Raw genomic sequence first — 20,550 nt, 5'->3', positions numbered from 1 at the left:
TTTCTTTGGTGTGGGGGTGGTTTCCCATGTTGGTCTCAAACTCCAGGCCTCTAGCGATCCACCAGCCCCTTGGCCTCCCAAAGTGCTGGGATTACAGGCAGGAGGGCGGAGGCCAGCCCAGGGGGTCCTTTCATCCATCCCAATTCCTCCCTAGTTAAGGGCCTTAGCCTCAGAGTATGGATGGTGAATAATGGAGATGGAGGTGTCTCATGGGAGCCTTTTTCCTCTAATCCATTTTTGTTTGTTTGTTTTGAGATAGGAGTGTCTCGCCCTCAGCTCACTGCAACCTGTGCCTCCTGGGTTCAAGTGATTCTCCGGCCTCAGCCTCCCGAGTAGCTGGGATTACAGGTATGCACCGCCACACCTGGCTGATTTTTATATTTTTAGTAGAGAAGGGGCTTCACCATGTTGATCAGACTGGTTTCGAACTCCCAACCTCAAGTGATTTGCCCGCCTCAGCTTCCCAAAGTACTGCATCCGGCCTCTAATGCATTTTGGAAGGTCAGCCTTATATGCTTGTTGCATTCCGTAACTATCCGTAGATGATTTTTAAAAGGGGAAGCAATTTCACATTTATCCAGCAGAGGGAGCTCAATGGGAGAACTTTGGAGAGACTTGAGGTTTGGGTTTTTCTTTTTTCTTTTTTTTTGGAGACGGAGTTTCTCTCTTGTTGCCCAGGCTGGAGTGCAATGGCACTATCTTGGCTGACCGCAACCTTTGCCTCCAGGATTCAAGCGATTCTCCTGCCTCAGCCTCCCGAGTAGCTAGGATTACAGGCACGTACTACCACGCCCAGCTAATTTTGTATTTTTAGTAGAGACAGGGTTTCTTCAGGCTGGTCTCGAAATCCTGACCTCAGGTGATCTGCCTGCTTCGGCCTCCCAAAATGCTGGGATTACAGGCGTGAGCCACCATGCCTAGCTGGGTTTGTCTTTTCTAACAGGTCACTTCTCTTACACCAAACATTCTATTTCAGGAAACCATGCTGGTTCGGCCTTCAGGCTACAGCCGCCATCTGACCACCTCTCTACACCTCCAGGGCTACTGCTCTAGCCTGGACCCCCTTCATTTTCTCATTGGGATTACTGCAGAGACCTGTTCACACCTGCCCTGCTTTCATCTCCCCTCAACCCAGCAGCCAGAGAGATCGTTTTAAGATATAAGCACACTGTGTCCCTCTGCTCAAAATCCTGCAGTCTTCTCATATTTCTCTGAGTCAAAGTCAAAGTTCTTAAACCTGACAGCCCTCGGTGCCCCATGATCTCCCTGACCTCCTCTCCTTCAATTCTCCGCCAGGGTCCTCTGCTGCAGCCTCGCTCGCCTGTTGGCTGTGACTTGAACGCCAGGCAGGTTCTTGCTCTGCCCCTCTGTTTTCCACGTGCTTACTCCTGGTTTCTTTCATGTCTTGCTCATATCTTGCCTTTTTGGAGGGACCTGTCTGATCTCCCTGTTTAAGATTGCAATCGCCCCTTTCCAAGTCTCCCTGAACTTCTTACCCTGCTCTATTATTTCCTCCAGAGTACTGAGCACCTCCTAACACCATTCTATTGTAATGGTAACCAACAAATATCATTATTTGTTATGTTTACTATTATATTTTTCATCTTAATTCTATAATTTAAGCTCCTTGAGGGCAGGGATCTTTGCCTGTTTTGTTCACTGTGCTTAGGATAGTACCTGGCACGAAGTAGGTGCTTGCTTAGTAAATTATTGAATTAATGAATCAATACCCTTATTCTATTCTATTTCTTTTCTTTTTTTTTTTTTTTTTCAGACAAAGTCTTGCTCTGTCACCAGGTTGGAGTGCAGTGGTGCGATCCCGTCTCACTGCAACTCCCGTTTTCCGGTTTCAAGCAATTCTCTTGCCTCAGCCTCCTGAGTAGCTGGGACAACAGGCATGTACCACCCTGCCCGGCTAATTTTTTGTACTTTAGTAGAGATGGAGTTTCACCATGGTGGCCAGGATGGTCTCGATCTCTTGACCTCGTGATTCGCCCACCTCGGCCTCCCAAAGTGCTGGGATTACAGGAGTGAGCCACCGCGCCCGGCCTCAATACCCTTATTCTAATAGCTGAGATCTGGCCAGATGCAGTAGTTCATGCCTGTAATTCTATCACTTTGGGAGGTCGAAGCTGGAGGATCACCTGAGCTCAGGATTTGGAGATCAGTCTGGGAAACACAGCAAGACCTCATCGCTACTTAAATAAAAAATAGCCAGGCCTCAGGAGGCTGAGGTGGGAGGATTGCTTGAGCCCAGGAGATCAAGGCTGCAGTGAGCTCTTATTATGCCACTGCACTCCGGCCTGGGCAACTGAGTGAGACGCTGTCTGAGTGAGATCCTGCCTGAAAACAAAAACAAAAAGATCTTACAGATTTTTATTTTTTTTTTGAGACAAAGTCTTGCTCTTGTTGCCCAGGCTGCAGTGCAATGGCACGATCTCAGCTCACTGTAACCTCCACCTCCTGGGTTCAAGCGATTCTTCTGCCTCAGTCTTCCAAGTAGCTGAGATTACAGGCGCCCACCACCGCACCCAGCTAATTTTTGTATTTTTAGTACAGATCGGGTTTCCCCATGTTGGCCAGGCTGGTCTTGAACTCCTGACCTCAGGTGATCCACCCACCTTAGCCTCCCAAAGTGCTGGGATTACAGGCATGAGCCACTGCGCCTGACCAATTTGCAATTCTCTTCTAAATGAAGTTGAGGATATTTTCACATATGTAAAGGCCATTTGTAGCCTTTTTTGTGTGTGAGTAAACCATCACCTCATGCCTTTTGACCACTTTTCTAACAGGGAAGGATTATTTTAGAAAAACATTCTGCATTGGCCGGGCTCGGTGGCTCACGCCTGTAATCCCAGCACTTTGGGAGGCCGAGGCGGGTGGATCACGAGGTCAAGAGATCGAGACCATCCTGGTCAACATGGTGAAACCCTGTCTCTACTAAAACTACAAAAAATCAGCTGGGCATGGTGGCGCGTGCCTGTAATCCCAGCTACTCAGGAGGCTGAGGCAGGAGAATTGCCTGAACCCAGGAGGCGGAGGTTGCATTGAGCCGAGATCGCGCCATTGCACTCCAGCCTGGGTAACAAGAGCGAAACTCCGTCTCAAAAAAAAAAAAAAAAAAAAAGAAAAAGAAAAACATTCTGCATTAATTAAAGGTATATGGTAATCTGCTATAACAAAGAGGCGCCAGAATCCAGTGGCTTAGGTAAGATAGATCTAAAAGATCATTTGTTTTTCATGTAACAGTAAGAGGTGAGCAGCCCGGGGCTTGCAGAGTGACTGCCATCCTCAACATGTGGCTTCCATCTCTGTGGCTAAGGTAGCTACTCCAGGTGTTACCGTTTCTCAATCAGCAAGAAAGAGAAAAGTGAAGAGCAAGCAACTTTCTTCCTCTAAGCCTGGGGTCTAGAAGTTGCACACGTCCCTACTGCATGCCTCCCATTGGCCAGAACTTGGTCCCAGGGCCACATCTAGCTGCAAGGAAGGCTATTAAATCCAGTCTCTGGCTGGGCCACCATGTATCCTGCTAAAGCTTAAGGATGAGCCTTCCATTACTTTTTTTTTTTTTTTTTTTTTTTTAAAGACAGGGTCTCTCTCTGTTGCCCAGGCTGGAGTGTAATGACACAATCATAGTTTACTGCAGCCTCAAACTCCTGGGCTCAAGTGATCCTCCTGTCTTGGCCTCCCAAAGTGCTGGGATTACAGGTGTGAGCCACTGTGCACCTGGCCTTGTTTTATTTTTGAGATGGGGTCTCTCTCTCTCACCCAGGCTGGAGTGCAGTGGTGTGATCATGGCTCACTGCAGCCTTGATGTCCTTGGTTCAAGTGGTCTTCACATCTCAGCCTCCCAAGTAGCTGGGACTACAGGCTTGTGCCACCATGCCCTACTAATGTTTGTATTTTTTTGAAAAGATGCAAAAAAAAAAAAAAAAAAAAAAAAAAAAAAGACCTGTTGTTATGTTGCCCAGGCTGGTCTGGAGTTGCTAGGCTCAAATGATCCTCCTGCCTTAGCTTCCCAAAGTGCTGGGATTACAGGCATGAGTCACTGTGCATGGCCTGTTTTCTTTTTTTTTAAGAGACAGGGTCTCACTATGTTGCTCAGGTTGGAGTTCAATGGCTATTCACAGGTGTGATCATAGCTCACTGCAACCTCCAACTTTTAGGCTCAAGCAATCCTTCCATCTCAGCCTCCTGAGTAGCTGGGACTATAGGTGAGCACCACATCTGACTCACCTCCTGTTTTCTGAGTGTGAGTTTCCTCACTATCTGGCCCCACCTGCCTCTCCAGCTGGGTCTTGACTGTTCAGTCTTATGCATGCTCCAGCTTTGCCACACCTCTTAGTGGCCCCCAACAAGCCTGCATTTTTACACTGCCATTTCTTCTGTCCCGGGTGCCTTTCCTCCCCAGCACTGCATGGCAAACTCCTACACATCCTTCAAGGCCCATCTTGAATGTCACCTTCCCTATGATGACTTCCCCTATTACCGCATACTTATTTCCTTGTCCTCAGTGCTCCCATAGAACTTGGTGCACATCCACTCCAGTAGTCAGTGCACAGAACGGTAATCATTTATGTGTTTGCAGCTGCCGCTACAACATGGTGACCTCCTGGAGAACAGAGACATGCTCTATTCCTCTTTGTATTTGCCCTTTGTTATCAGAGCACAAAAGTATGTGATGCCGGGTACTGGTAGGTAGGTACTCTCTCAATAAATATGAGTGAGTGAGTGAGCGAGTGGTGGGGTGGATCTTAGCCTGAAAGAGGGAGCTCCCCACCTGCACTTTCCTGGAGCAATCTCTAGAGGGCAGTCTCACACCATGCTTGTCTTCCCTAGCCTCTGCCCAAGTTGCTTTTTTCCTACCATAGGCAGCTCAGATAGATATGGGTGGGTGGGTGGATGGATGGATGGACAGATGAACGAATGAACGAACAACTGGATGGATGGTGGATGAATGGATAGGGTGAGCATGGTCCACATGGGCCCTGGAGTTGACAAGCTCTGGGACCAGGGAATCTAAGTCAACCTAGGCACTGGAGGCACTGCTGGCCCATCCCTTAGACACAATGGCTTAGGGGCTAGGGCCTATGAGTGAAACTTAAAAAAAGGTTGTTGTTTCCAAAATAAATATGATAGTTGCAAAATGGTATTGGATAAATATTGAAATAAATGACTACAAAACAATATCTCAACCAATCAATTGCAACTCAACTCAGTTTGTATATATAGTTTATGTATAAACTACATTTCAGGCTGGGCGTGATGGCTCAGGCCTGTAATCCTAGCACTTTGGGAGGCTGAGGCGGTCGGATCACCTGAGGTTGGGAGTTTGAGACCAGCCTGACCAATATAGTGAGATGCTGTCTCTATTGAAAATACAAAAATTAGCCAGGTGTGGTGGCGCATGCCTGTAATCCCAGCTACTCGGAAGGCTGAGGCAGGAGAATCGCTTGAACCTGGGAGGGAGGCGGAGGTTGCAGTGAGCCGAGATTGCGCCATTGCACTCCAGCGTGGGCAACAAGAGTGAAACTACATCTCAGAAACAAACAAAAACAAAACCAAAAAAAGCCTACGTTTCGTGTGGGATGTGAGTACATTTTAATATTTTTGACATGATGTGGCACTCTTTAAAGTGTCAAGGGCCCTTGAATTCCTGAAAAGGCCCTGCAAGGAGCAAGCAGAATGGAGCCCAAGACTCCCCAGCAGAGGGCTCAGGACGCTGCTCATTATAAGCCCAGGCTCTGAGTCTCAAGCTGCAGGTCCACTCCCTCTACCTGCTGAGGGCTCTGGAGCCAAGCCCACAGAGATAACATTCAAGAACACAGACTGCCCTCAACCACAGTCTTTCCTAATCCCAAGGTAAGATGGGAGAGGGCTGGTGGAGATGGGTGGTATTTTGTTTACTTACATTCCTACATGGGGGAGATCTTGAATAGAAAGAGGCTCTGTCTCCTGGGACTGCCAGCTTGGGGGTGGAAGGGACAGGAGACAAGAACAGAACCAAGTGTCGTGCACGAATGCCTGTAGTCCTGGCTACTCAGAAGGCTGACATGGGAGGATCCTTCGAGCCTGGGAGATTGAGGCTGCAGTGAGCTGAGATTGCACCACTGTACTCCAGCCTGGATGACAGAATGAGACCCTGTCTCCAGAAAAAAAACAAAGTCAAGATTCAAGGGCATCTAACATCAAACCTAGTGTGCTTAATCACTACATCATAATCATGCCCTCTTTCAGAGTGAGCTGCCCAATTTCACAAAGCCATTAATCAAGTGGCAGGGCAGAACACTTACTGAGCGCTTACAATCAGTGTGTGTCAGGTGCTGTTCTAAATGCTCTACCCATTTTAACTCATCTAGCTAAAGCAGGGCCTATAATTGTCAATGCCATTTGACAAATGGGGAAATCAAGGCCAAGAGCAGTTGAGTGACTTGTCTAAATTTGCCACCAGACAGTCTGGTTCCAGAGTCTGGGCTCTTTACCGCAATGACCTACCTGCCTGTCTACTCTATGAAGGGACAAGGTTTGGGGCTGTCAAAACTCAGGGTCGGCCAGGTGTAGTGGCTCACGCCTGTAATCCCAACACTTTGGGAGGCCGAGGTGGGCGGATCACCTGAGGTGAGGTGGGCGGATCACCTGAGGTCAGGGGTTTGAGACCAGCCTGACCAACATGGAGAAACCTTTTCTTAACTAAAAATACAAAATAAGCCAGTCATGGTGGTTCATACCTCTAATCCCAGCTGCTCAGGAGGCTGAGGCAGGAGGACCGCTTGAACCCAGGAGGCGGAGGTTGCAGTGAGATGAGATTGTGCCACTGCACTCCAACCTGGGCAACAAGAGTGAATCTCTGTCTAGAAAAAAAAAAAAAACCCAAAAAACAAAAAACCTCAGGTTAAAAATTACAGGACAAGTGGAATAGAGGATGGGCAGGAGGGATGCAGGGGTGTGTGAGGTATGTGAAAGAGGTGGAACGTGGAGGAGAACCCAAACACAGATGTCCACAGATGTTCTCTGCTCTTTCCTCAGTAGGAACTCAATGCTGAGTTCCTATCAAAACTACTGACAGCATATCTCCCCAAATACCATTTCCTTAAAAGGCACTTTGCCAGTGTCTATTTTTTTTTTTTTAAGAAATGAGGTTTCACTCTATTGCCCAGGCTGGAGTGCAGTGTCATGATCTTGGCTCACTGCAACCTCAGCCTCCCAGGTTCAAGCAATTCTTCTGCCTCAGCTTCCTGAGTAGCTGGGATTACAAGCACCTGCCACCACTCCCAGCTAATTTTTGTGTTTTTAGTAGAGCTGGGGGTTTCACCATGTTGGCCAGGCTGGCCTTGAACTCCTGACCTTAAGTGATCTGCCCACCTTGGCCTCCCAAAGTGCTGGGATTACAGGCTGCACTCAGCCTGTCACTGTATCTTACTTAGCAAATACAGCTGCTTGCAAACAGCCATTTCTTTTTCCTTTGTGATTAGGGCCACTGATCTGCCAGAATGGCTATCCAGTCCTTCAGATAGGGTTAGAAGCCACTTTGTTGAGAATGATACGAGCAAGATGTCTGTCCGGGGGAATGACTGGTATAGACTTCATCAGAGATTGAATTAAGTGATGGAAAGGGAATGTTCCATGGCTCTGGTCCCTACTATAAATCTATTCAGGGTCTTTTGCATCAGTCCTAGGTTTCCTGACTTAAAGGGAAATAAGGACAGGTTTACGGAGATAGAATAATCCCATTTGGAGAAAGGAGTACTGGAACAAGACACAGAGTGTCTCTAATGAAGTGCAAGAGCTCTGAAGTTGGACTGCCTGAATTTAAATCCCAACTCTGTAGGCAGGGCATGGTAGTTCACGCCTGTAATCCCAGCACTTTGGAAGGCTGAGGCCAGCAGATTGCTTGAGCCCAGGAGTTTGAGAACAGCCTGGGCAACATGATGAAACCCTGTCTTTACAAAAAATACAAACATTCTGGTGGTGCATGATGGCTCATGCCTGTAATCCCAGTACTTTAGGAGGTCGAGGTGGGTGGATCATGTGAGGTTAGGAGTTTGAGACCAGCTTGGCCAACACGTGAAACCCCAACTCTGTCTCAAAACAAACAGACAAACAAACACCCCACAAAAATTCTCTGGCCATGGTGGTGCACACTTGTAGTCCCAGCTACTCAGGAGGCTGAGGTAAGAAGATGGCTTTAGCCCAGAAAGTAGAAGCTGCAGTGAGCTGTGATCATGCCACTACACTCCAGCTTGGGAGACAAAGCAGGACCCTGTCTCGGGAAAAAAAGAAAAAAATCCCGGGCCAGGCGCAGTGGCTCACGCCTATAATCCCAGCACTTTGGGAGGCCGAGGCGGGTGGATCACAAGGTCAAGAGATCGAGACCATCCTGGTCAACATGGTGAAACCCCGTCTCTACTAAAAATACAAAAAAATCAGCTGGGCATGGTGGCGCGTGCCTGTAATCCCAGCTACTCAGGAGGCTGAGGCAGGAGAATTGCCTGAACCCAGGAGGCGGAGGTTGCGGTGAGTGCGCCATTGCACTCCAGCCTGGGTAACAAGAGCGAAACTCCGTCTCAAAAAAAAAAAAAAAAAAAAAAAAAATCCCAACTCTGTATGACCACACATAATTCACTCATCCTTTCTCCATGTCCTATCTGTGAAATGGGTTTATTAATACCTTTGATTGTTATTTATCATATATTAATGATTAATGTTTTGTTGTGGGGGTTAAAATGATCAAATACAAAGTGCTTAACATAAAAGCACTCAATGCCCACTTTTTTTTTTTGAGATGGAATTTTGCTCTTGTCACCCAGGCTGGAGTGCAACGGCGAGATCTCGGCTCACTGTAACCTCGGCCTCCTGGGTTCCAGTGATTCTCCTGCCTCAGCCTCCCAAGTAGCTGGGATTATAGGCAAGCACCACCATACCCGGTTAATTTTGTATTTTAGTAGAGATGGGGTTTCACCAGGTTGGCCAGGCTGGTCTCGAACTCTTGACCTCAGGTGATCCTTGGGTCTTGGCCTCCCAAAGTGCTGGGATTACAGGCATGAGCCACTGCGCCCAGCCCAATGCATACTCTTTTATCCAAATTAAAAGGAGATGTTACACTTAAAATTTTGTTAAGAAGGTAGATCTCATGTTGTGTTCTTACACAATAAAAAAGTTATAACAGATGAGTAGGTAGTCAGCAGAAAAAAGAAAAAAAACAAAACGTTAACTCAGAAAAAAATAAAAGGAGATGACATACAGCAGATGCGGACACAACAAAAATAATCCTGTTGTTCAGTATGTGTTGACAGGGTCTGAAGCTGGCTACAGGAAGAATTTCCCAGCAACAAAGAGTGGGAAGCCCTGAGCAAATTGTAAAATCTCCTCAGTTTCTTCCCAAGAGAAGCTTTCATCTCAGGGGTGGTCATTTCTGGAGGCAGGGGCTGCAGGAGACACCCTGGTAGCAGGCAGGTCTGTTTGGTTCCTGAGTCCATGACAGTTGATAAACAAGGCCCCTTCAGTGCTGCGCTGGGCATTGTCTGGGGTATGTAACCAGGAGATGGAGTGCCTGCATTTCCAAGATCATTTGTAGCTGTTTCCTGGACCTGAGTAAATTTTTATTTTAAAGGTGCCCCCTGGCCCGATCCAAATCTCAGCTTAACATTAGCAGTTGCTTCTCTTTGGCTGAGCAGATGAACTACAAAAAACTCCCGGAGTGAAAGAGGAAAGGGAGGGGTGGGGTTGGGTGAGGCAACAGGGATGGGTTCCGCGTGATGGGAGGTGGGCCTGGTGGTCACTAGGGCCTCTCCAGTAAACGGGAAGGGCAGGCAGGCTACTGGCAAAGAAAGAGTTACTGAGCATCAGCTGAAGGGATGGCAAGCAGTGAGGGAGGCTCTGGCCCAGTAATTCTTATCTTCAGGAAAGTTTAAGAGTCATTGTCACTCACAAGGCATTTCCTGGACTATGAACTTTATTGCAGAAAGGACAGAATGGCTGGGTGGGAGGAAGTTAGCCTCAGGCTCCATACCCACCCCTCCCATTCCCCCACAGCTGGGTTTGCTGTTTCTCCAAACAATTTAGTGTTAACAACATAAACCCTGGTCCAGCCTGGCCTCCTGCAGCTGTGCGGCCTTCAAGTCTTTATCCTTGATAAGCCTTGGCGCCTTCATCTATAAATGGGTTTAATAACACCATTTGCTTATAGTTAATACCGAATATATGTTGGGTTTGAGTGATGATGAGGAACCTGGGGCCAGAGATTTTTACTGAGGGGATGAATAGAGAACAGAATATGTCCCTGTTTTTTTTTTTTTTGAGACGAGTCTTGCTCTGTCACCCAGGCTGGAGTGCAATGGTGTAATCTTGGTTCACTGCAACCTCCACTTCCCGGGTTCAAGTGATTCTCGTGCCTCCACTTCCCAAGCAGCTGGGATTACAGGTGCCAGCCACCATGCGTGGCTAATTTTTGTATTTTTAGTAGAGACGAGATTTCACCATGTTGGCCAGGCTGGTCTTGAACCCCTGACCTCAGGTGATCTGCCTGCTTCTGCCTCCCAGAGTGCTGGGATTACAGGCGTGAGCCACCATGCCAGGCCTGTCCCCTGTTCTTGGGAGCTGATCAGAGGATCAAGGTGGGCATGGATCAAAAGAAATGCACTTGGTTGCCTCATCTAGCCAATGGTGCGAAAGCACCAATCTTGAAAACAATTTCTAGTTACCACTTTTAGTACATTTTGGGTTTTTGTTGTGTTTGTTTGTTTGTTTTTCTCTTTTTTTGGAGATGGACTCTTGCTGTGTCGCCCAGGCTGGAGTGCAGTGGCGTGATCTTGGCTCACTGCAACCTCCGCCTTTTGGTTCAAGCAATTCCCCTGCCTCAGCTTCCTGAGTAGCTGAGGCTACAGATGCATGTTACCACGCCCGGCTAATTTTTTGTAATTTAGTAGAGACAGGGTTTCACCATGTTGCCCAGGCTGGTCTTGAACTCCTGAGGTCAGGCAGTCCGCCTGCTTCAGCCTCCCAAAGTGCTGGATTACAGGCATGAGTCACGGGGCTCATTTTGTCTTCCCAGTCTATTTTGAGATGTTATTCAAATAAATGTGTGTCTCCAGGGCTTCAGCAGGCTGGCAGCAGGAAGTAGCAATCAGGAAACACGAGGTGGCAAGCAGGACACTGGGTCAGAACGTGTTCTGAGCCCACTGGGAGGCAAGGTTTGCTGAATTCTACACAACGGCAGCTACCGGGTCCCTCTGTGTTGTGGAGCCAGGGAAGGCTTCCAGACATAGGGGGCTTCTCCCTGTAATTTGAGGGAGATTATTGGCTCAGGCAAAGGTGAGAGGGTTTAAAGAGAAAAAGAGAAGCACCGTGCAGCCTCAAGCTGGAAAAAGCCCTGGGGAGCTTGTAGAGATCCACTTCTAGGGACAGAGACCATGAGGGGTCATAGGTGGCAGGGCAGAGAACAACATCCCAGGGAACAGATGTCGAAGATGGATTAGACCCTGACAACGGATGTGAAATATTGACCCAGCGAAAAAAAAGTGCCTGGTGTTTGCACAGGCCAAACTGGTGCTCCAGCTTCCTTGGGAGGAGGGGCCGGAAAGTGCCCAGGTCCGGAGATCACTCTCCACACTCCCACATACTCTCCCAGGGGCCACAAGTCAGTCTCCAGCTCGGGGAGGATATAAATGAGGATGCCTGTGTTGGAAATCAAGGCAGGCATTCATGGGCATGCAGGCACACATGCACACATAGTCTTTTTAATTTACTTGAAGGCTCACCTAGTTCTGTTTGTGTTTAAAAAAAAAACAGAGAAAAAGAAAGCTCACCTAGGCCAGGCATGATGGCTTATACCTGCAATTCCAGCACTATGAAAAAGCCGAGGCAGGAGGATCACTTGAGGCCAGTTCAAGCCCAGATTGGGCCACATATTGAGACCCTGTCTCTACAAAAAAAATTGTTTAAAAAAATTAGCCAGGTGTGGTGGTGTGTGCCTGTAGTCCCAGCTACTCAGGAGGCTGAGGCAGGAGGACTCCTTGAACCCAGGAGGTTGAGGCTGCAGTGAGCTATGATCACACCACTCCTGACTGGGTGAGACAGAGTGAGACGTTGTCTGAAAAAGAAAACAAACAAACGAAGACTCACAAGCTTATCTGCACATAGAAACAAATGGATGTAGTGGGGCGTGGTGGTATATGCCTGCAGTCCCAGCTACTTGGAGGCTGAGGTGGGAGGACTGCTTGAGCCCAGGAGGTGAAGGTTGCAGTGAAATATCTTGTCACTGCACTGTAGCCTGGGTGACAGAGCAAGACTCTGACTCAAAGCAATGCTTTTAAAAGTGGATGGAAATGCTAATAATTGTGTTTGGTTGGTGTAAGTATACAAAAAATTTGTACTTTATGCTTTTCAAATGTTCTTTAATGAGAATAATTTTTTTTAAAGAGAGAAAAAAGCTTATCTACCTGCCAACATTAAGTTCCTAAAATCAAAGGTTTCTTCCCAGTCCTACGCCACTAGTATTTGACACTGTTGAACTCATTTTCTGAAATGATTTTCTTTTTTGGCTTTCAGGCTGCCAATTTTCTCCTGGTTTTTCTTCCTTCCTGGATGGCTTTCGGGCCCCTGCCTGAGTCCTGAAGTTACTGTTATTCAGGGTCTGTCCTCAGCCTGCCCTATCTTTTCTCTCCAGGTTAGCTTGCCCACTCCCTTGGCTTCCGCTTTTCCATTCATGTCAGGAATAACCTGCAGCTCCAACCCAGCTCTTTGCTGAAGCATTTATCCCATTGCCTACTGAGCATCCCCACCAGACCCTCAAATTCAGTTAAAACTTGAACTTCCCTCTCCAGAGCCTGCTGTTTCTTCTGTGTGTCCTGTCTTGGTTGCCTGGGTCAGAATCCTAGTAATGATCTGTCTTCCCCTAGCTTTCTGTAGTGGGTTGTATTGGTCTGCCCCTACCTTTCTGAATGGTGCCCTCCCACCCAAGAAGAGATGTCCACACATGCCACCAAGCCTGGCTTTTTATTTTTTGTAGATAGGGGTCTTGTCAGGTTGCACAGACTTATCATACCCTTTATATTAGCGAACCAGTATTGCCTTATATGATAAAATGTGATTAAGTTAAGGATCTTGAAGGAAAGACTTATCCTGGATTAGCCAGCTGGGCCCTAAATCCAATGACATATGTCCTTATAAGAGGGCACACAGGGCACACACAGGGAGGAGGCACTGTGGCCATGGAAGCAGGTTTTGGAGTGATGCCACAAGTCAAGGAACACCAACAGCTACTGTAAGGATGGACTGTCCCCTACAGCCTCGGGATAGAGCCTTGTCTCCCAGTCTGCCCCACTAGAACATTATACCCTCACCTCACACATGGTTGCAATTCCCTCATCTCAACATGTTCTTTGAAGCTGGTCCTTTTTTTTTTTTGAGATGGAGTCTTGCTGTCGCCCAGGCTGGAGTGCAATGGCATGATCTCGGCTCACTGCAACTTCTGCCTCCCAGTTCCAGCGATTCTCCTGCCTCTGCCTCTGGAGTAGCTGGGACTATAGGTGTGCACCACCACACCCGGCTAATTTTTTGTATTTTTAGTAGAGATGAGGTTTCACTGTGTTAGCCAGGATGGTCTCAATCTCCTGACCTTGTGATCTGTCTGCCTCTGCCTCCCAAGAAGCTGTTCCTTTAAAAAACAAAATTAAGCTTTTGAGATAATTATAGAGTCACATGTGGTTTAAGAAATACAGCCGAGCGCAGTGCTGGGAGCCTTGCATCCTGGGATTCTGAGCTACTCCTATTTCCTTATAACACAATCCTTCCCCGGCCTTACCCTACCCCTTGTTAGTGCAAATAAGCTTATTAATTTGGCTCAACTAGGTTGTGGTCTCTTTCAGGATAGATACTGATTTCTTTTTATGTTCTAGTATTTTTTGCTTAAAAGTCCTTTGCATTGTGGGCCTGCCTCTCCTGCCTTTGCAGAGAACCTCAGAATACATTCCCCATGTCTGTTTGCTATCTCTGGCCCTCTGCCTCTTCCAAAGCACATTTCTGCAACATCCTTAACTTGGGCTTTCAAAACACCATTAATTAACACTGAGGGCCCACAGCCAAGTCCTTAATTTGCAGGATGACTTCCCTTATCTTTGTGTCTTTAGGGTTGCTGGTTAGCTCAGCTAGTCAGAGTGTAGTGCTGGAAGTACCTTTAAATTGCTTTTCTGGGTGGTTTTCCCCTGTCCCCATCTGATGGGGAGAGCCCTGGAACCCAAGACTTTCTCCCCCAGCAGTTTCAGAGCTCCCTGAGGGCAGAGAGAGTCTCCATTAATCTTGCAGATCTCTCAGGGGAAGAACTTGTCTTCTACTTTTTAAATCCTGATCTGATACTAGCTCTGCACACTGTGGGTGCTCAATAAATGTTGATTGACTGAGTAAACAATGAATGTAGTCCCCTGGAGTGTTATATTCCTCCTTTCCACAGGGAGAAAGTAATAACATTAGGCAGAGCAGGCTGGATCTCTTAATGTGATTACCTGGGATTTGTGGGCCAGTGACTCTGTCCCCCAACTTTATTGAGTACATCCATCTCCACAGAATAGATATTACCACACAGAGACCACTAATGCTGTTGGCCAAATGGTGGGCTATCACTAATTCCCTTGACCCTGTTAATCTTAATTCTATTGCATTGAAGCTGCTGCCTCCAGTCCACGACTGGGAGAACATAGCACAGTTGTGGCAGTGGTTGTACTGAGGGAAGCATAATCTATCGAAGTTCAAATGTTTAACTTGCTCTGTGTTTGTATTTGAGACATCCTTCATGTCTCAAATGATAATTTGAGATTGAATTCACAATGCATAAAGTGCATCCATTTAAAGTATGTAACTTGACCAGGTGTGGTGGCTCTCACCTGTAATCCCAGCACTTTGGGAGGCCAAGGCGGGCAGATCACTTGAGGTCAGGAGATCGAGATCAGCCTGGCCAATGTGGTGAAGCCCCATCTCTACTGAAAATATAAAAACTAGCTGGGTGTGGTGGCACACGCCTGTAATCCCAGCTACTTGGGAGACTGAGGCAGAAGAATCGCTTGAACTTGGGAGGTGGAGGTTGCAGTGAGCCCAGATCACACCACAGCACTCCAGCCTGGGTGACAGTGAGACTTCGCCTCCAAAAAAAGAGAAAGTATATAATTCAATGGTTTTTAGTGTATTTGGTTGTGCAACCATCTCCACAAGTTCAGAGCATTTTCTTTATCCTCCCGAAAGAAACTCCATACCTACTAGCAGTCACTCTCCATTTCCCTCCAACCCCCAGCCCTAGGAAATCAATCTATTTTGTTACTACACATTTGCCTATTCTGGACATTTCATATACATGGAAACATACAATAATGTGGTCTTTTGTGACTGGCTTTATTCACTTGGCATGATTTCAAGGCTCATCCATGTTGCAACATATATTACTACTTATTTATTGACGAATAATATTCCATTGTATGGATATACCATATTGTACTTATCCATTCATTAGCTGATAGAAATTTGGGTTGTTTCTACTTTTAGCAAGTTATTTCTGCATGTTTCAACTTATTCATCCATAAAAATGAGTTAATAGCTGCCTTGTCTTGGAGGATTATGAGAGGTACACAGGGAATATATGAAATGCATTCTAAACTATAAAGCAGTATAAGAATGTAAAGATATTTTATTAATTTTTTTTTTTTTTTTTTGAGACGGAGTTTCGCTCTTGTTACCCAGGCTGGAGTGCAATGGTGCGATCTCGGCTCACCGCAACCTCCGCCTCCTGGGTTCAGGCAATTCTCCTGCCTCAGCCTCCTGAGTAGCTGGGATTACAGGCACACGCCACCATGCCCAGCTAATTTTTTGTATTTTTAGTAGAGACGGGGTTTCACCATGTTGACCAGGATGGTCTCGATCTCTTGACCTCGTGATCCACCCGCCTCGTCCTCCCAAAGTGCTGGGATTACAGGCTTGAGCCACCGCGCCCGGCCTTATTAATTTTTTTTAATAGATAGGGTCTCAACTCTGTGGCCCAAGCTGGAGTTCAGTGGTGCAATCATGGCTCACTGCAGCCTCAACCTCCTGGGCTCAAGGGATCCTTTTGCCTCAACCTCCCCTGTAGCTGGGGTTTCAGGGGCATGCCACCATACATAGCTTTTAAAATTTTTTAAATCTGATGCTATCTCCAGATAGTAGCTTGTTTTTTTTTTGTTTCGTTTTTAAGAAACGAGGTCTTGCTATGCTGACCAGGCTGCTGGTCTCCAGCTCCTGGCTTCAAACAATATCAGCACGGGGTATTACAGGTGTGAGCCATTGCACTGGCCTAAAGACTTTTTTTTTTTTTGAGACAGAGTCTCACTCTATTGCCCAGACTGGTGTGCAGTGGCACAATTTGGCTGACTGCAACCTCAGCCTCCCAAGTAGCTGGGATTACAGGCATGCCCTACCATACCCAGCTAACTTTTGTATTTTTAGTAGAGACAGGGTTTCACGTTGGCCAGGCTGGTCTTGAGCTCCTGACCTCAGGTAATCTGCCCACCTTGGCCTCCCGAAGTGATGGGATTACAGATGTGAGCCACAGAGCCTGGCCCTAAAGACTTTTTAATATTTGTATGAGGTCAACTAAGGAGAGGACTGAGGCCAGTGTAACTGCCCTGAGCTTATACGGCCTATTGTTGGTTAACTCAGGGCACTCAGGTGAGTATCTCTTTGGGTCTCGTCTCTTTGTAGAGTCCATTTTGCTTTTCTCCTCGGTAATGGACTGCATCCATATTTCATCCACATTTGTTGCTAGGAGACTAAGTTAGAGTATGCTTAGCTCAGGGTAAGCCACTGCCACCACAGAAAACCATATCATAGGAGAATTATATTTGAACATCAAGGCAGACATATTTCATCCCCATTTTTAGCAAGACCAGGGAAAAGGGCTGATGCTATAGGTGTTAAGGGCCTAAGTTTACCAAATATCTTGCCAACTCTCCTTTTTTTGATTTTTCTTTCTTTTTTTTTTTTTTTGAGAGGGAGTCTCATTGTCGCCCAGGCTGGATGGAGTGCAGTGCCACGATCTCTGCTCACTGCAGCCTCCGCATGCTGGGTTCAAGCAATTCTCTGCCTTGGCCTCCTGAGTAGCTGGGAATTCAGGGGCCCACCACCACACTGGCTCATTTTTTTGTATTTTTAGCAGAGGCGGGGTTTAACCATCTTGGCCAGGCTGGTCTTGAACTCTTGGCCTAGTGATCTACCCACTTCAGCCTCCCAAATGCTGGGATTACAGGCATGAGCCACCATGCCTGGCCTCCTTTTAAGTTAGCTTCTTTCACACTCACGTGTGCCAGGGTGACTTTTTTCTCCCTTTACTGCCCATCCAGTAAGCATGCTAAGGTAATGCGAAAACATTTTAATATTAGACCAAGAGAAAACAAATTAGGAAGGAAAACCTGTTGCCATAATGAGTACAAAGATTCAAAAATCCAACTCAGATATATACTATTCGCTCCCATAACTTCCTATTTTTTGCAAGTATTTTACAGCTTTATAATGTGTGGGTGCAAGGGGGATGGAGGAAGGCCAGGGTGGGCAGTGGGTTATACAAGAACTATTGTTTACTACTAGGGGCTGCCTGGAGCATAATTTCCCCCTCCAAAGCCTTGGTAAGAGCAGCTGGGGATAATGAACAGTGGTTAAAGATGCTTTGTTTTACACCCAGAAAAAAGGGTCATTAACACCTAAACTGTTTTTTTTTTTTTTTAACCAAGCCCCCTGGAAGGGCTCCTGCTGCTATTGATAATCATGGTAACCCTCAGGGTAGCAGGGGCAAAGGGGTGGGTAATTCACCAGAAAATGGTATTCACTGATTTGGATTATGTGCACCACTGCTCCTCTCCATTCATGTGTTTAATTAAAAGCTGACTAGTACAAAATAAATGAAACTGCAATTCTTCACTGGAACTATCTGGGGAGCAACAGAAATTCTGCAGGGAGGGTATATGCCAGAAAAACTCTTTTATTGCCATCTCCCTATTATATTTCTATTCTAGGGTTAGTGTTAATGTCACATGTCATTCTTAAGGTGGCAAAAGGCTTGGAGAAGTAGTATAAGTTTCATTTTCATTTTATCAAGGATGAAATCAAAGCAAGGAGCTGTGACTATGACAATATATAGTCTAGGGCATAACTCCCAACCACATTAGGGAAAGCCCAGTAGGAACACAAGCTATAGTTGGTTCAACCCTTATTCATGACATCGTGTTTCACATCATTCAGAAGTTTTTGTAGAAGTCTCTATAGTGAGGCTGGGCGCAGTGGCTCATGCCTGTAATCCTAGCACTTTGGGAGGCCGAGGTGGGTGGATTACCTGAGGTCAGGAGTTCAAGACCAGCCTGGCCAATATGGCGAAACCCCATCTTAAAAAAAAAAAAAAAAAAGTCTCTATAGTGACCAGTTGTATTGCCTGGGAGTCATTTCCATTTGTTCAGTCCCCGAGGGGAGAGAAAATGGAATTATTGCTTTCTTATAAATTAGGCAAATTTGGACAGAGGGCATTCAACTTAGTTCACAAAGGGTGCCAAAATCCACATTGCTCCTTTTAAAAAAAAAAAATGCATGGGCCAGGCTTGGTGGCGCATGTCTGTAGTTCCAGCTACTTGGGAGGCTGAGGTGGGAGGATCACTTGAGCCCAGGAGTTCTGGGCTATAGTGCGCTATGCCAAGCGGGTGTCCACACTAAGTTCGGCATCAATATGGTGACCTCCTGGGAGTAGGGGACCACCAGATTGCCTAAGGAGGGGTGAACTAGCCCAGGTTGGAAATGGAGCAGGTCAAAACTCCCGTGCTGATCAATAGTGGGATTGCACTCCATCCTGGGCAACATAGTGAGACCCCATCTCAAAAAAAAAAAAAAATTAAAAAAATGCATAGAAAGCTATAGCAAGAAGTCAGGGCCTCAGGCTGGGCATGGTGGCTCACGCTTGTAATCCTAGCACTTTGGAAGACTGAAGTGGACGAATGATATGAGGCTGAGTTTGAGACCAGCCTGGCTAAACACAGTGAAACCCCATCTCTATTAAAAATATAAAAATTAGCTGGGTAAGGTGGTGCACACCTGTAATCCCAGCTACTCAGGAGGCTAAGGCACAAGAATCACTTGAACTGGGAGGCGGAGGCTGCAGTGAACCAAGATTGCGCCACTGCATTCCAGCCTGGGTAACAGAGTGAGACTCTCTCAAAAAAAAGCCAGGGCCCCGGATTTCACAAACTGATGTTTTATCACCTCCTTCCCCACCTTAAGGTAACTGCCAGGACACTCTTTTTTGTTTAATATTTAAGACAGGTGAAGAGAAATCACTGGTGGTGTCTGCCCTTCCCACAGTCCTTTTGATCACAATTTTTCCATAAGCTTCAAAATAAAAGGCCATAAACTGAAGGTTTATTTTAAGTTACCTAAGTCCCTGAAACAGAAGAGTAATTTATTTTTAGTATTAAAGTGATTAACAATAGTTGTCTCATTATTCTGACTTATCCATATTCAAAACTCACCTGCTCAGAAAACTGCAAACCCATAGTTTCTAACAATCCCTATTTAACCATTAAGAAAAAATTTATAACAATAAAAGTTATGTACATAGGAAAGATCAGAGAGTAGAAAATGTTAACCAGAGGTACCCAGAAAAGCTTTCTGTGACTGAAATAATTCCTGTCTAAGGTTCAGGAATAAGATGCTTCTTTTGGGGCGGAGAAATTTACATGAGAAAGCTTTGGTATCCAAATTGGACTTCTGAGCTCTTTGCTGTGCCATTTTTGGCTAGTCTAAAGCAATCAGTTGGAGAAAGCAACAGTGAGGAGGAGGAGGAGAAAGGAATTCTCAACCTCGGACCAATCGCTGGCTCCAGGGTTAGGACTGAGAACAAATACACTCAAGGCCTGCCCCTGAATGGCAGTGGGACAACTTGGAAAACTAATGATTTAGTGTCAAGTCAGGCCTGTTGTGAATACCTAGGTTGGCTCCATCTCAGGGACCTTGTACTGAAGACCCCTGGAAGAATGATAGGTGAGAGGATGATACAGCTAAAGTTATGTGACTTAAAGGTAGTAACCCACAGGATGGCACCAGAAGCTCTTAACAGTGTCCTTCAGATAAGTGACATGACTCCACTGTTAGTGGCAGCAGGGCTGAGTAAATCTCTAGTAATTTCAGGTTAGGCAGGACCTTGACTCATATAACTCATGGTAGAAGCTATAGGTTCTACTCTATAAAATCTCTGTATATATCCAAGAGGCTGGGATGCTCATAGAGAGTGGCAGAACACGTGGTCTTCAAAGATCTGCTTCTCTCTTGCCGGGAAGGTCTTGCCACAAATTGGACAATTCAGACAAAGGGCGTGCATCTGCTGTTGCTCCAAGGTGTGATCACAAATATCATCTGCTTTGCAGATGGGGCATTTCTTGATGGAGAGCTGGGAGGAAGAGCAAAGAGGTCAGTACAAATGTAAGCTATATGTGACACAGATGTGGCCGTCCTGTCTTCCACTGTATCCTCAGTGCCTAGCATAATGACTGGCACATGGTT

General features: G+C 46.4%; 1 protein-coding gene and 1 long non-coding RNA gene across 7 annotated transcripts in view; one reads left to right on the top strand and one right to left on the bottom strand.

Moving 5' to 3' along the window:
• The first annotated feature begins 3,011 nt into the window (after positions 1 to 3,011).
• On the top strand, positions 3,012 to 19,959 carry LOC116552947. The gene is made up of 3 exons (XR_004269571.1): positions 3,012 to 3,041; positions 6,781 to 6,789; positions 19,824 to 19,959. It is a non-coding gene; the product is annotated as an uncharacterized LOC116552947 (long non-coding RNA).
• CALCOCO2 (calcium binding and coiled-coil domain 2) overlaps positions 19,389 to 20,550 on the bottom strand; it is a 33,362-nt gene continuing 32,200 nt past the window's right edge. For all 6 annotated transcript variants that reach the window (XR_004269570.1, XR_004269569.1, XM_032279904.1 and 3 more), the window contains one exon: positions 19,389 to 20,437. Coding sequence is in view for 4 of the 6 variants with exons in the window: in XM_032279903.1 (XP_032135794.1) it covers positions 20,270 to 20,437 (168 nt within the window). In the remaining 2 variants the exon portion in view is untranslated. The remainder of the gene's footprint in view (positions 20,438 to 20,550) is intronic.

Source organism: Sapajus apella, unplaced genomic scaffold (genome assembly GCF_009761245.1).
Source record: "Sapajus apella isolate SASKATOON/1434 unplaced genomic scaffold, GSC_monkey_1.0 scaffold12, whole genome shotgun sequence".
NCBI lineage: Eukaryota > Metazoa > Chordata > Mammalia > Primates > Cebidae > Sapajus > Sapajus apella.
Note: the sequence above shows the minus strand (reverse complement) of the source record. Positions and strands in the feature narration are given on the sequence as shown.